This window comes from Rhipicephalus sanguineus, unplaced genomic scaffold, assembly GCF_013339695.2.
Source record: "Rhipicephalus sanguineus isolate Rsan-2018 unplaced genomic scaffold, BIME_Rsan_1.4 Seq536, whole genome shotgun sequence".
NCBI lineage: Eukaryota > Metazoa > Arthropoda > Arachnida > Ixodida > Ixodidae > Rhipicephalus > Rhipicephalus sanguineus.
In genome coordinates this window covers 13,065-27,543 of record NW_023615458.1, presented here as the reverse complement: position 1 = coordinate 27,543, position 14,479 = coordinate 13,065, and the positions used below count along the sequence as shown (strand labels likewise).

Genomic DNA, 14,479 nt, shown 5'->3' with positions numbered 1-14,479 from the left:
CTCCCCCACCCCTTACATTTCATCTGGCTTCCCCGATGGCAGCCGCTGCTGCTTCGGCCTCTTGTAGACTCGAAAGCTCGTGCCACAAATGTTTGCAGATGTTCTTCAACTCTACAGCGACAAACGAAACCTAGTGCCGTCGAAGTGCAAGCGGGAGTGGCGAGCGATGAGAACGTTGGCCAGCAGAAACACAGTGTACGTGTACCGTATAATGCCGTCTACATGACTACCCCTCTCGTAAGAAGTGGCGACTTAGCGTCAAGGCTCGACGCACTTTCTTCAAATATAAAAATACGTGGTAATTACAAAACCGCGACTATAATGATACAAAGTAGTAAGTCTGTGTCTCTAAGGCTCTAGAGAATGCAATAAAGTTATGATACAGAATTTGAAAAAAACGTATTGGACCGTCAGCAGAGAAAAACACAGTGTAAACACAGTATAAACACAGTGTTAAAGCACCGCTTTATTATTAGTATTAATATTATCAGATATGAAAAATACATATAGAACGAATAAAGACACAAATAGGAAGTGAGCGGTCTAACAATAGTCAGCGAGAGGGGAACAACGCCGGCCTATTCTTCAGGAGGAAGGGAATGTAACACTATCTTTGGCCAATGACCAATATACGTATGCAGTTGTTCGAGACTTATCATGATTACCAGTAACAGCGCCACTACCACCCTCGTCGACGTTGTGTTTCTTTAAAAAACGAATCTATCATGTTACGCACACGTGTACGAATTAACACGATCGGAGAGGACATGGCATAAAGCCCCGATTGCGTAAGATAAATTCTTGACACTTTAGCGGGTAGCCACCATGCACTCCGTAAACTGCGCGAATGTTTTCTAAGCGGCGCAACAGTTTACAAAAGGAATGGAGTACCTTTATTTAGGTCCTTTGGGGTGTGAATTAGCACGTAGCGGACCGCTCCCACGTCGGGACAGAAGGCCTAGCCTCTCCGCCATTTCGCGGGCCCGTTGGAATGCCGTAGTTGTGCTTCAAGATCCGGACTGCGTAGGGCAACATCCCATTTGGACGATGTAACATCTTCGTCACCCCGTAACGCGGGGCACCGCCAGAGCGTGTGCTCTAAGCTGGCAAAGTCTAGGCAAAGCGCTCAAGTGTTTGACGTCTGAATTTCGGGATAGTTCCTGTGCAAAAGTGCGGGGTAAGGATATGCCCCGACCAGCATGAGTCTGAGTGCCAATGCCTGAGGCGTGTTCAGTTTACTGTGCGGTGGCGGATACTTCCGCCTCCCCACATAAAAGTTCTTTCCCGTTCGTTGTACGTGGCCGCAGCATCCCGATTGTCCATAACCTCAGCACTGCGCCACCCCGTAGTTAAACGGTCGACGACTCGTAGGTCAACAAGAATGAAGGGCAAACAGGAGCTCTGGCGTGCGTGCAAGCGCCATTATCTTCCTTGTTGTTGTTTTGAGGATGCAAGAGCAGCAGCAGCACTAACAACACCGAGGGGTTACCTGTGGTGTCGGGTTACACGCAGAAACATGCAGTAGTTTCCTATGCGCGCGCTAGTGTGAACGCTTTCCCGTGTCAAGGCCGTATACATGCCTGTAGCATCGTCGGGTCGACGGAGAACTGCCGAGGAGCGAATGCCAAACAGATCTCGCACCGTCCGACAGATTCGTGCTGTTCGTCGTTGCGTCAAGGGAGACCTCCTTTCGCTGTTCGCGCTTCGTCGAGGGCCCGGGATGAAATATGAAGCGGACCGCTAATCCCTACAAACGCCCGGAGAGCTTTCATAAGTGGTCCCCTCCTCCGTGATGATGTAACGGTAAGTGCGCTGTATTGCTACGTTTCCGCGTTTCCTTGGCGTCCCCGGCTTAGCTGCATGGGTGGTTTCCGGCATGGCTCTCGGACGCTGAACTCCGAGGTGTGACAGAGGCGGAGGGATAGCGCGATTCTTATAACGTCGAGCTATATTCAACCGGATATTAGTGGGTGGTTTCTCGTCTCTCAATAAAAAACGCCAGGCCTGCGCAGAAAGCGCAGCACAGTCGCAGAGAAAGCTGGAAGAGCGGCATTTCTAGAGCCCGTTGTAAACTCTTGTTCTTCTTCTTGTTCACCTTCAACTGTGGCTCACACCCACTGTGGGGGATTGGCCAAGAATTGAGTGGTTTTATCAAATGTTATATTATTTTAGAACGGAGGTTAAAGAATGAAACATTACAAATTTGATAGGAAATTTTCGCGCTTGATCAAATATGGAAAAAATATTAATAAAATAAAATAAATCAATGCCCTAATTTTTTAAAATATATACATGTGTCGACACAGAAGGATAATAATATAAATTAGCTATTTAACCGATTGGTTTCATTGAGATAACCCCTCACGGCCACGCAAACCTTCGCATTGGAGAACCCAGAAATAGAGGCTCCAAAAGACAAAATCACAGGCACGGATAAATTCATTCCAATAGCACGAAAAGGTGTTTCCAAAAGGGTTTTTCGTGCTGTAGTATATCGCCTGCAGGTCAGAAAGAAATGATCAATAGTTTACAGCTCACAACAGAATGCGCACAGTGGAGAAGGTGCCTGAGCAGACCTGTGTTGATAGAAACTCTCTTGGGGCTACTGATGCAAGTACACTAGCAAGGTACCCACTACGCCATAAATCATAAATTTTCTGAAGTTGGGAAGCGCCTCTTACGCCATTATTCGTCATTCTGCGGAGAAGCGAGGTGCCAGCTACACATCTGTAAGGCATTAGGTGCACTTTGTTGATGCGACGGCTGAGGACGATGAAGAATTATGGCTGAGCTCTTTGTAATGAGTTGGAAGCTTTAAACGACGCACTAGTTACGTAATTCGCATTGCGTGACGCCCGGTCGCTATTTCACTCTCCCACAACGCTATATAACATACGTTAACGTGAGAAAGAGAGAGATGGGGGGAAAGAACTTTATTGAGAACTTGAGGAAATGGATAATGGGGTCTTATGGGCTTCCTTGGCAACTAATACAAGTGCAATTGCGAGGAACCCACTACGCTAAAAATCATAATTTTTGTGAAGTAAGGAAGCAGCCACTATATGACATTTTTCGTAATTCTGCGGAGAACCGTGGTACCCACTAAACACCTTTACGGCATTATGTTCACTTTGTTGATGCTGTGCCTGATGAAGATGAAGAATTATGGCAGAGCGCTTCGTAATGGGTTGGCAGTATTCAACAACACACTCGTTGCGCAATTTGCATTGTGTGACGCCTGGTTACAGAATTCGCGTTGTGTGACCGCCTGGTTGTTATTTTACTCTTCTACCACGCTATATTACACATGTTAATGTGGTTCCTTCCCGACATGGAGCCTGTATAGGGTCTTTTTGCGAAGCACTTTCAAACACCGGCATGGCTCTGAGGTAGAATACTCATATCCATGCCACGAGAGGGTCCAGGTTCGAACCCCGTTCCATCCTATTTCTTATTTCGTTTTTTTTCCTTATTTCGCGCGATAGCGATTACGGACACCGGCGGCGGCGGCGGTGGTGGACTACGGCGCCAAAAACGGCCGTTAAAATGATCTCATAACAGCTTTCGCTGTAAAACATCAGGACGAGAAAGAAAAACATCTGAGCGAAAATGGATTTCTGCAAGACAATTGTACAGAAACCATTAGAGGACGATCGACAAAGTCAAGCAATAGCACTTGTCGAGATATGGTGCTGTGAAATTTTATTGGCTAGCTTGGTTGGTTAATATGTAGTACGGGGAATAAGCGCGAGATTGAACTGGTACCAGGATATGTCCAACTCCACCGCTGCCACCGCCTTCGATCACACTGTTATCGACATCGCTCCAACATTGATCGCACTGCTTCAGGGATCGGGTGCGCATATTCGACCAGATAGTGGTTCACATTATGTGGGGAGAGGAGACAAAGAACGTTCTCTCCAATAAAGTCTGGTGCATTCACTCTATGAGCCACCGTTTATTTGTTTGTAATGAAGCCCGAAAGTTCGCGCTCAAACGTTCTTGAAGTTAGACTCCTATACGAGTACATTCCTTACGAAAGCCGCGAAGATACTTAGAGGCAGCTTAGGAAAAACACGATGTAGGATTACTGATATCTGGTATAAGCGCAGTGGTCCCGAACAAAGTGCAGTGCTTTATGTCCTTTTTTTTTACTACACCGGCTGGCACACTATACTATAAATGCCTGCTCAGCTTCTTCGTAAAGAAGCTCAGTTTGAGTTTATGGACCCTAAACATGTAGGGTTACATATGGAGCAAGAATACAGGGTGGGGCCCCGTTGTTTCAACACTGTAATCACACCTCTTCGACATACATAAGAAAACTAACCAATTAAAACAGAAGCACTTGTGACATACTGAAAGTACAGACCGGTACATTGTTAAAGGGAACGCTTGCGTGCAGGGCATGTCCGGACTTCGCTCTCTTGCAAAAGCATAGTGGCATAGATTTGCATAAGACTACTGGTAGTTGACAGTTCCGATTCATTTTGACAGTGCCGTTCACAAACTATGTTTCCACACCTGCATGCAGTTTGGGGACCAGCATTATGAAAGATGCTCATTAGAGTGTTCCCTTTAACATTGAACCGTACTGTACATTCGAAACTGCAGAATTGTGCAGCATAACAAGCAAGGACCTCAAAAAAGAAAAAAAAAATTGGCGAAGCTTGCACTAAGCCGCGCAAAGCTTGAAACAGTGAAACTGAACGATTCTGAAGACTATTCTCGTAGCTTCTAGGTTGTTCCTAGGCCTTAGCTTCGTGATGCGAGTTGTTTCTAGGTTGCTTCTAGGTCGTTGCTAGGCTTTAGCTATGTGATGCTAGGTTGTTCCTGCGTTGATTCTCAGCGCAGGGATGTTCGAGTTAAACCACAGACAGTCACAGACACGACACAATGTCCAAACTGGAGAGCCAGAACCTCGCGCTGAAACCAAGCGTCCACACCTCTCGTACATCTACGGGCACGTCATCGTTGGCGTAGGCCTTTCATCACGTCGGGGTCTTATCGCAGCCGCCGTTGCCCTTCCCGTTCCCAAGTATTCTTTCGTCGCACGTACTCGGGGTCTTCGGCGGCTCACCGCCGTCGCTTCGCAGCCATTTTCTGGGCTAACTGTTGCCTTCTTCATTTTTACTGGACCAGTGGTGAGTAGTGCAATTTACCCAATTTCTGTTGCACATACCCGTTTATGATGATGATAGTTTTTTGGTTCGCCGGACAAGGAACGACTTTCCAAACAGCTTCGATGTCAAAAGCAGGTGATAACACCAAGCTACGAGATATAATATCAGGCGATATAAAACCAGTTGATATAAAATCAGTTGGTATAAAACCACGTCATAATATCAGACTACTTTACAGAGCACTATAATTGCGATGTCATTGGACATCATTAGCTACTCGCAGTCGCCGCGTATCTTGGTATTTCTAAGCACATGCATCCTATGCTGCGACCTTTGTCTCTAGACAAGGGTTGAAAGCCGATGGTGAACATCCGCTTCGAACGGTCGTGTCATAGCTTCGAAACGGCTCAGTTCATCAATAGCCTCGACTCCACCACGCGCGTGGCACCGCAAATTGCCCGACACGAAACGCAATAGACATTTTTTTTTTTTCTGGGCGTATGGCGCAGCGTGTCATTGCTATTCGGCGTGGGCGCATGGAAATCAAGGAGAAGACATACGCCGTGGAGAAGGAGGCGGGAGGTCCGCCATACACGCTTGACCCGTCGAGAATTCGCAGGCGCTCACTCAGAGCGCTGAAGATCAGCGCTGCAGATGAGGGGCACGTGTGTACAAATGCCGATGGCCGGATGTCTTCCGCACACAGCTCCCAGTCTCCACAATTCCGTGCTCGCGCAGCATCCGGGTGAAATTACTTCCGGTCGCTGGGCGAGCTGACCACCGCGTGCCCTCGAACTCTCCCCGGCTTCCGCGGGAAGAAGTGAATTACATTTCGGATGGCCTCGTCTCCTTCGCCCGTCCACTGCGTCCGGTTGAGGTCAGTTTACAAAGGAGGGCCCCGCGTGAAAAAGTAGGGGATGAAATGAGAAGGACACGTGGAAAGGGTCAAGAAAGCATGAAAACGAACCATGACGGGACAGCCAACGGATAAAAAAAAAAATAACGGTTAGCCGCTGAAGCGAGACCTGCGCTTCGGTCATTTCGCTTCGTGCTGGACACGAATGAAGCGCGGACAGCAGGAGAAGTGGTCCGCGTTGATACACTGCTCCTATCGGGGTGTGTAAAATAGAGCGTCGATTTGGACGGGCCGCGGCGAGAAGTTTTATTAAGATTGATCGTGGCGAACGCGGAAACTTATGTTCGAAAACGTTGGCAATTAGACGGAGGCGTTCGGTTTTTAAGTACAGCATCAAATTGAGCGAAGTGCGAGTCAATGTGGCGATGAAACATCGCCCTTACGTAACCGCTTTCAAGCAAGTCCACTCCCTGCAAGCTTTCATCTGAGACCGTTCGAATGGCTTACACAAACAAATACGAAGTATACGTATATTAAAGGATCGGTTGTGAAGCTCACGGTAAGCGAGGACCGAGTTCAGGGGCCGTCACATTCACACATGCTCGCCAGAACATACTTTGTAGGATTTAACCATTCACTCATCGAACACTAACGTAACTATCACTATTTTACTATTGAAACGAGCTCCCATTGAGATATAACGATATATTCGGTGTAGTACTTTCACATGGCATTTGTATATAGAACGCGACGTTCAAGCCAGTCGTGGCGCCATTGCGCTGTACTTGAATGTTATACGTATGCATACGTGACGCCTGAACCAACTCGTTGCTATCTTAGGTAGCGCGTACATACTATATCCCCTAGCAAGTACAGTACAACAGTCAGCAATTGTACCGAGCTGATCACCGGTTTATTGGAATAGCAAGCTTGGCGTATTGTGTCGGCCGCTGCTTGCTCGACATCGACGTCTCGTTCTCGTCGTACACGTAGTAGTACTCGACCACTTCCTCGTACCTGCGACAAATGAAAGAAAATTCACCGAATAAAGGCCGATGTACTCAGGTCTCTGCACTATATATGCGTACAGGCTGTTCTTGGGAGTAGTGCATGACAGGCTCGCGCGCCTTGGAGTGATGAACTATGCTCGAACAAGGTAAGAACAAGGTTAGGTTAGGCTAGGTTAGGTTTACCAGTGTGCATGCTGCAGCATGTTTCTGCAGCGTGCATTCAGGCTGATAAAAGAAAACAAGTGCAATTTACTCATTTTAACACACTTTTGTGAATGCAGGTGAAGTAATAAGTTTTATAATGACAGAGTACTGGCTATTTCTGAATAAATATTATGCCTAAGGGCAGACTTTCGAAAAAAAAATAAAAAAGAGTACTGGCTGACCTGCACGAGCAATCCTTCGCGTGTACCTTTGTCCTGCTGCCGCGTTAGTCCGAGATCAAGGAGTGTGTCCATGGGGGTCTCGCCGCTGAACGGCGACATAACTACGACGCCGCATTCCAGTCACATTCAATGGGGTAAACGTACGCTCAACTTCGTAACTGTTGAGAAAGATCCAGCAAATAAACGCTGGGACAACCGAGCAACTTATGAGAGAACAATTTACGTGCTCCGCGACGCTATCGCCCACTCGTTCCATTTACAAGGCGCGGTGGGAAAACGAGGCAACGCCCCCGTCTCCGACCCGTCGGTCGTCGGCGCGTGCCTGGACCGAAGTGTGCCGTCGTCAGTACGCGTGCATACACGCGAATAAAAACGCCGCCGGCAGATCTGAAGACTCGCGATGCCGTCGCTCGCAAACCGGGCGTGCGCAAGACAACGACCAAAGCAGCTCAAGGCCACAGGCCTGACCCAGTGCCGACGGGGAGCAGCAGCCGCGACGTGCACACACACACACAGGTTGGGAAGTGAACTGCCTTTGCCCTCTGCCACCACATCCCATCGCTTCTCGCTGTCAAGTCGTCTAACATTGCGATGCCTCTAAGCATTGCTTGCAGAGTTTCTGATGCTTAAAGGCCTCTGTTGAAATGGGCCTACTGGTGCTTTGTGCAAGCCGAAGATATGTAGTACTGCTCATTACTTCGGAGGCTTTCCATTAAGCAGTGAAAATGCGTCGGTAGTTCTGCGCTTGACTACTCTGACAATGGTCGCAAGGAACGACATGTTGTATAAGTAAAAGCGCGAATTGTCTGGACAACGTTCTCAATGGAGAACACGTCTGTGCGCGCCGTCTATTGTGTGGCACAGGGGCGACCTCCCTGCGTTAATTGGCGCTGTTCGTTACATTCTACCATCCAGCCAGCCAAAGCCTTGAATTACCTTGCTTCTTTGAAAACGTAACTGAAATTGAACGTAACAGCCGGGAACCGTTCGCCTTCCTTGAGTGTAGTACATGTGGCGTAACACACGCGGTAACTGTAGGCTCGCTCAATTAGTAGTTCACGAAGGCCGTAGGCACTTGTTGGCGCACCACGTAACTAACCGAGAGCTCAACGGCAAACAAATGCGTTAGCGCGCGTGACCTCCTGTGACGGCTAAGATCTCCCAGCGCAGCGGTAACACAGACATGCACTACAGTGCAGAGCCTTTGCATATAAGGAAGGAGCAGGACTCGGCTGAATTTCGCCACAACTAGCGCGAGTGCTGCGCCTGTCAGCGGACGTCCTTGGTAGTGTCCCGGTGGGGCACAGGCCACGTTCGTGTGATCGAGAGACCGATGCTGACGTAACATGTACGGCCTCATTAGTAGGAGCATGTAGCACGCGACTACGAGGATTGCGACGGTGAGCGTGCGAGTGGAAATTCACAGTCAGCCATTCGTTGCCGATTGTGCGTGTCTCCTATCTTATGCTAAACGAGTTGGATCAAAAGCGAACGCTTCGTGTGCATGCATAAAAACAGTGTGCGATGTACTTCACTTAACCTGCAAGTATGGGACAGCTGCGCTGCTATTTGAAAACAATTTGAAAACGCGAGGCATATGACTTATGATTTCATGAATATCAGTCGACCATGGATGCACGTTACCGGTTGGCGATGACACTGCATAGACAATGCGATGCCACTGCAGATGTCTGTGATAAACTTAAAACGAATTTGTCTGGCGCTCGGCTGCTGACCCGAAGGTCGCGGGATCGAATCCCGGCCGCGGCGGCTGCATTTTCGGTCGAGGCGAAAATGCTTGAGGCCCGTGTACTTAGATTTAGGTGCACGTTAAAGAACCCCAGGTGGTCGAAATTTCCGGAGCCCTCCACTACGGCGTCTCTCATAATCATATCGTGGTTTTGGGACGTTAAACCCCAGATATTATTATTAAAACGAATTTGTCAGCGCATCTCACGAGTTACCACATCAAGTCGCACAATGTTGAAAGAACTAAAAAAATCACGCCATATCCACGAAGTGAATGATGATGAGTGGGCGAAGCTCCGGAGGTAATCTGGTAAACCGTGAATCCCCGTAAATTTTGCCCACTCGATCATCATACAAAGACCTGACACACAAACGCGGTGGTCCTCATATATGACGTTAAGCTCACGGGAACGTTTGTTGTCGGCGTTGCCGTTTTGCATTTCGAGGGCGAGAGCGCGTTCACGATCGTTTTCATCCATGGCAGAAAGAGAATGTGTGGTCTGGAACGCGCTTATACTTCAGGGTCATCATCGTCATCGTCATCGTTATCACGTGTAGAGAGAGAGAGTACAACTTTATTAAGAGTCCAGTGCAGAAGCAGAGTTGCCCCGCGCCACTCAGCTACTCCCACGTTGGGACCGGCAGGTCTAGCCTAACGGCCCTGCCGCGGGCGCACTGGACAGCCAGGATTTGGTCCTGTAGGTTTGGGCTGCGCAAAAGCGCATCCCACTCGGCCTTGCTATGGATGCATTCCACTATACTGGAACGCGCTTATTCTTCATGGTCATCAGTCGTCATCGCCATGGAACGCGCTTATACTTCATGGTCATCAGCGTCATCGTTATCACGTGTAGTGGGTACATTCCACTATACTGGAACGCGCTTATTCTTCATGGTCATCAGTCGTCATCGTCATCTTTATCACATGAAGTGGATACATCCCACTATGCGTGGCTACGTACCAAAACGAGACACAAGGGATGGACAGACCCACGGCTTTAGGAGCTTAGCCCCTAAAACCAACGTTTAGTTATTAAGGTGAGAGCCTTAGATGCCTCGTTATAAACCAACGTTTAGTTATTAAGGCGAAAGCCTTAGATGCCTCAGCAAACGCGGAAAGTGACGGTCGGCGTCGGCGTGAACACGAGTGACGCAAGAAATCATCAGCACGTGATGACGTCACATGGTGACGTCATCATGACGTTACAGGCCACCGGAATTTGTGGCGGCGTCATGACGTCACAACGTGGCGTCACATGATGACTTCACCACATGACATCGTCGCTTGCTCAAAGGTGGGCCGATCCCGGAGGCACGGCAAAACCACGTGGGGTGCAGAAAGCTTTAGAGGGGAAGGGGGGATCAATACAGCCGGGAGAGAAGAAAAATTAAAGCAGCTTCGTACTCTTGGTGCCAAGCCTGAAGGAAGTACGGTGCTGGGCAGCCTTCTATGTTTCTCTTCGGCTTCCCTTTTCTTCTCTCCACTTTTTCTTTCTCTCTTCGCCAGTTTGTCTTTTTTATATTTCTATTTATTTCTTTCTTCATATTTTTTCCTTTCTTTTTCTCTCTATTTCTCGCTTGCTTCCTCTTTTTCCTTTCCATTTTTATACCTGGTTTTGCATGCGTTACGGCAAGCGACGACAGCATACGACAGCCCGGGCCCCTAAAGTGCTCCGCACTTAATATGATCATCAAGGCGCTCGAAGAACAAGGGGAAGAAGATTTCTTGGCGCGAGCGCGCGCTCAATATGCTACAGATGGCTATGCTATACGTAGTTTTTACTGCGTTCCGCCAAGCGATGACAGCATACGACAGCCCAGGCCCCTAAAAGGCTCCGCACTTTAAACAAGCTGGCTTTCGCCTTCCAGTCGTCTTAGGCAAATGCATAGGGACCGTGTGACTATTCGAAGGCCCGCGCACAAAATATGCGCCACCGACGTATACTCACTCGTCGAGGTTCGCCGATGAGTTGAACGTTCCGTTTTGTGCGATGTCGCCGCCGGTCACGGTCAGTGCCGGCGGCAGCGAAGCGGGCGTGGACGTGGTCGCCGTCGTGACTTCGGCAGCGCTGGGCGTCGTCTCCATGACAAGCGGCTGCCGGGTGGCCGGCGGCACGCTGTCCGACGTCGAGTCCGCGTCGTCCGCCGCAACCGTGGTCGTTGCGGCGGTGGCCAAGGCAGACTGCGAGCGCCACCCGAATCTCTTGTTCTTTCGGCCCGTGCGCTTCGCAGCGCCGCGGTGACTTGCACCGTGGACGTGAACACTGGGTGGCCGCTCGTGCCGCGTGGTGTACGCGAGGTCCGGGCCCCTGGTCGAGGACTGAGGGACCGGCGCCTTGAGCAAGGCACCTGCGATTGTTGAAGACACGCGAAATTATTGTAGGAACTGAATTATAAGAATAAGTGAATATTGACTTACGAGACAAGGTGGACGTTGCCTTGGGAGGTTCCGACTTGGCGATTTAAATATAAATCAGCAATAATTTAAACATATAGTTGGTTGTTAATCAGCACCGTGGTCTGTGTCCTTCCTTCGCCCTGTCGTTTTAGCGCTGTTTTTCTACTCATAAACATAACTCATCACATTATTTTGACTTAAGTACTGACAATACAATATTTTGATTATCCCATCATTTTTCAAGCAATTATCTCGTGTTATTTTTAAGTGGGCCATCTAGGTACTCCGTGTTGGCACCCTCTAAGTACCATGCGTTAAACTGGTAAACCATTTAATGAATCGTGTTGTCGCCAAGTGATACGTGTTCATTGATATACAACAAAATTTACAGTACACCACCAAGCATCCATGAGGTACGTGGATCTTATAAGTAAGCGAAGCATGCCTGTTTAAGCATCACTTAGTACATACGTCTGCGGTGTTTATCTTATGTGCGGTTACTTAACGCCGCTATGTTTTTACTTTTCGAATGTGTGTCTTCTGCCCCTTCTCTGCTATTGTATTTTCAAAGCGTCAAGGGTCTTCCAAGCTGTCTTCGCGATGTCTTACTCAACCTTCTCCATTGTCAAGTACACAAATTATATGAACTGCATTCGGATAATCTCAGTTATCGGTACTTAAGAGAGAATTGTGAGAACACTTAGTGCCGATGGTTCCGCTTTGGCTCGGAATAACTCAGGCGTACAGGTGTCCCAAAAGTAAAACGGAGCAGGCGAGCTGTGGCCAAACGGTGCGAAACTGCACGCCAGTGCAATCTGTCACGAGATGCGCTGCAGATTGCGAGTGTGCGTCGGCACCCCATCCCGATATTTCGATGCTCGCCTTATCGCCAGCTCGAGCCAAGCGATCGGTCAGCCGGATATTCCGACGCACTCTCGCTACCTGCAGCGTATCTTCTGATAGAGCACACTGGCATGCAGTTTCACCCCGTTTGGCCGCAGCTCGCATGCTCCGTTTTACTTCTGGAGCACCTGTACACCTGGAACGAGATAGATATCAATTCCTTAAAGGGACACTAAATAGAAACAATGAATCGGTTTAGATCGATAAGTTGTGCTCTGAGAGCTCTAATGTCGTTAACTTCGCCATCATAGGTTTATTAATAGAGGTGATAATCAAGTTCAAAGTTCCATTTTTGAATTTCGCGCCGAAATCTCCCCGCGTGACGTCACGGATTTCAGTCTATTTATTGTATTTTGGCGCCATTGGCTCAGCAGAGTTACCCCAAACTTGTTATGTTAAGTCTATGGCCACCTCAGAGGACAATGTACTTCATTTTTGCCGATTAGGAACTACGTAGTCCCTAGTAGGCGCCGTCAAAACACGTGACGTCACGGCGAATGGTGCGGAAACTTCAAGGTGGCGTCGCCACCCACATTTTGTTTTTGCGCGTTTTCTCGCTTACTAAGCGTGTTCTCGCAGCAAGCGTGGTGTTTTTATTATCGTGAAAGAGTACTTTACTAATGTGGGAAAAATCGTTTTGCTCTTTAGTGTCCCTTTAACAGCAAATGCTTTCCCCAAAGGCAGTTACAGAATGGCAACTTTGATATCATTTTTGAGCTAGGCAACTAAAGCCTTTTTTCTTTCTTTCTTTTTTCTTCTTTCTTTCTTTCTTTCTTTCTTCTTTCTCTTTCTTTCTTTCTTTCTTCTTTCTTTCTTTCTTTCTTTCTTTCTTTCTTTCTTTCTTTCTTTCTTTCTTTCTTTCTTATTGCGGATTATTGCGCTACGGAGCACAAGTTACCGATAGCTTAAACAGCATGGCTGTTAAAAGAGGAGGGGGATACACTTGGCATTCTATATACGGGTAATGTTTATACGAATGTTGACCCTTTTGCCAATGAATTGAGAAACGTACAAGCCCACATACTGTACCAGATAATCAACCAGGCACCAGATATTCTAGGAGTGTATGTTTACGAGGAAAAAAAAAACAACGGCTTATATATTGAACAAACCTTGAACACTACACTGCGAGTGAGTTCCAGTTTTATCACAAGAAAGCGGAGGTATTTTTTGCAAGAAAAAACAGGTTGCATATAGGTAGCGAGCCAAAACTTTTCATTTCTGTGTCATTGAACCGAATTCTTCGAAATGTTTCGAACGACACCTCTGGTACAAGTTTTATAGCTTTCGTGTCAAGGATATTCTCGCGTTCAAAAGAAATGGTATGCGTATTTGTGCGCACAGAACTACGAATGCCATTGTGTTACCGCTTTTTCGTACTAGAAGCGCGTTTTCGTTCGCCTTCGTTTCTGCCTCCATGCAGGCTTTTCAAACGGATCGCTAATGGGGCGTACATTCGTTTAAAACAACATAGCTCGCCCACGCCCGCTGCGAAGAATGTGCTGTCGTTGCGATTCCAGCGGCGTGCCAGCGCTCGAGTAAAAATGTTGTTCTGAAGAAAAATATTACGTCAAAAAGGAAAAAAAAAAGCTTCCTCGTTATTCGAAGTTATAATTTCGCCCGTGCCACATTCTTCGACAGAGAAGCAATTATTGCAAGTTTCCTTTCGTGGAAAGCCTCGTTCGATAAAGGCGGCGTATTTATTCTTCGTGTCGTTGGCGCGAAATTCTGAAACGACGTTGTTGATGTGAACTAGGGAGTTTGTAATTCGGGCCCAAATGATTGAGCCGTCTGCTGAGACATGTAGAAAGGGCGCCTGCTTCGTCGGTGGAAGCACACTGCTCGATATTTCTATTCCGGAGAGATGCTTCTTGTTTTCACGCGCTAAAAATGCAAAGCAAGGTCAGAGGAGCGCAGTCATTACAAGACCGGGTTGTTGTGTTTTCATGCAAAGCACCACGAAAGTCTAAGCTATAGGCAACATATAACAACACGTAGCATGTTGTATTCTCGCAAAACATCGTGCATGTTCCAGTCTTTTGCAGATACTGAGC

General features: G+C 47.9%; 1 protein-coding gene across 1 annotated transcript; it reads right to left on the bottom strand.

Moving 5' to 3' along the window:
• Nucleotides 1-6,883: 6,883 nt before the first annotated feature.
• On the bottom strand, nt 6,884-11,473 carry LOC119377670 (uncharacterized; the record flags this gene model as incomplete). Its single annotated transcript, XM_037647037.2, has 2 exons — nt 6,884-6,996; nt 11,074-11,473. Coding segments are annotated over 2 exons (512 nt in total), but the record flags the coding sequence as incomplete, so codon positions are not given.
• Between the last annotated feature and the right edge of the window lie 3,006 nt (nt 11,474-14,479).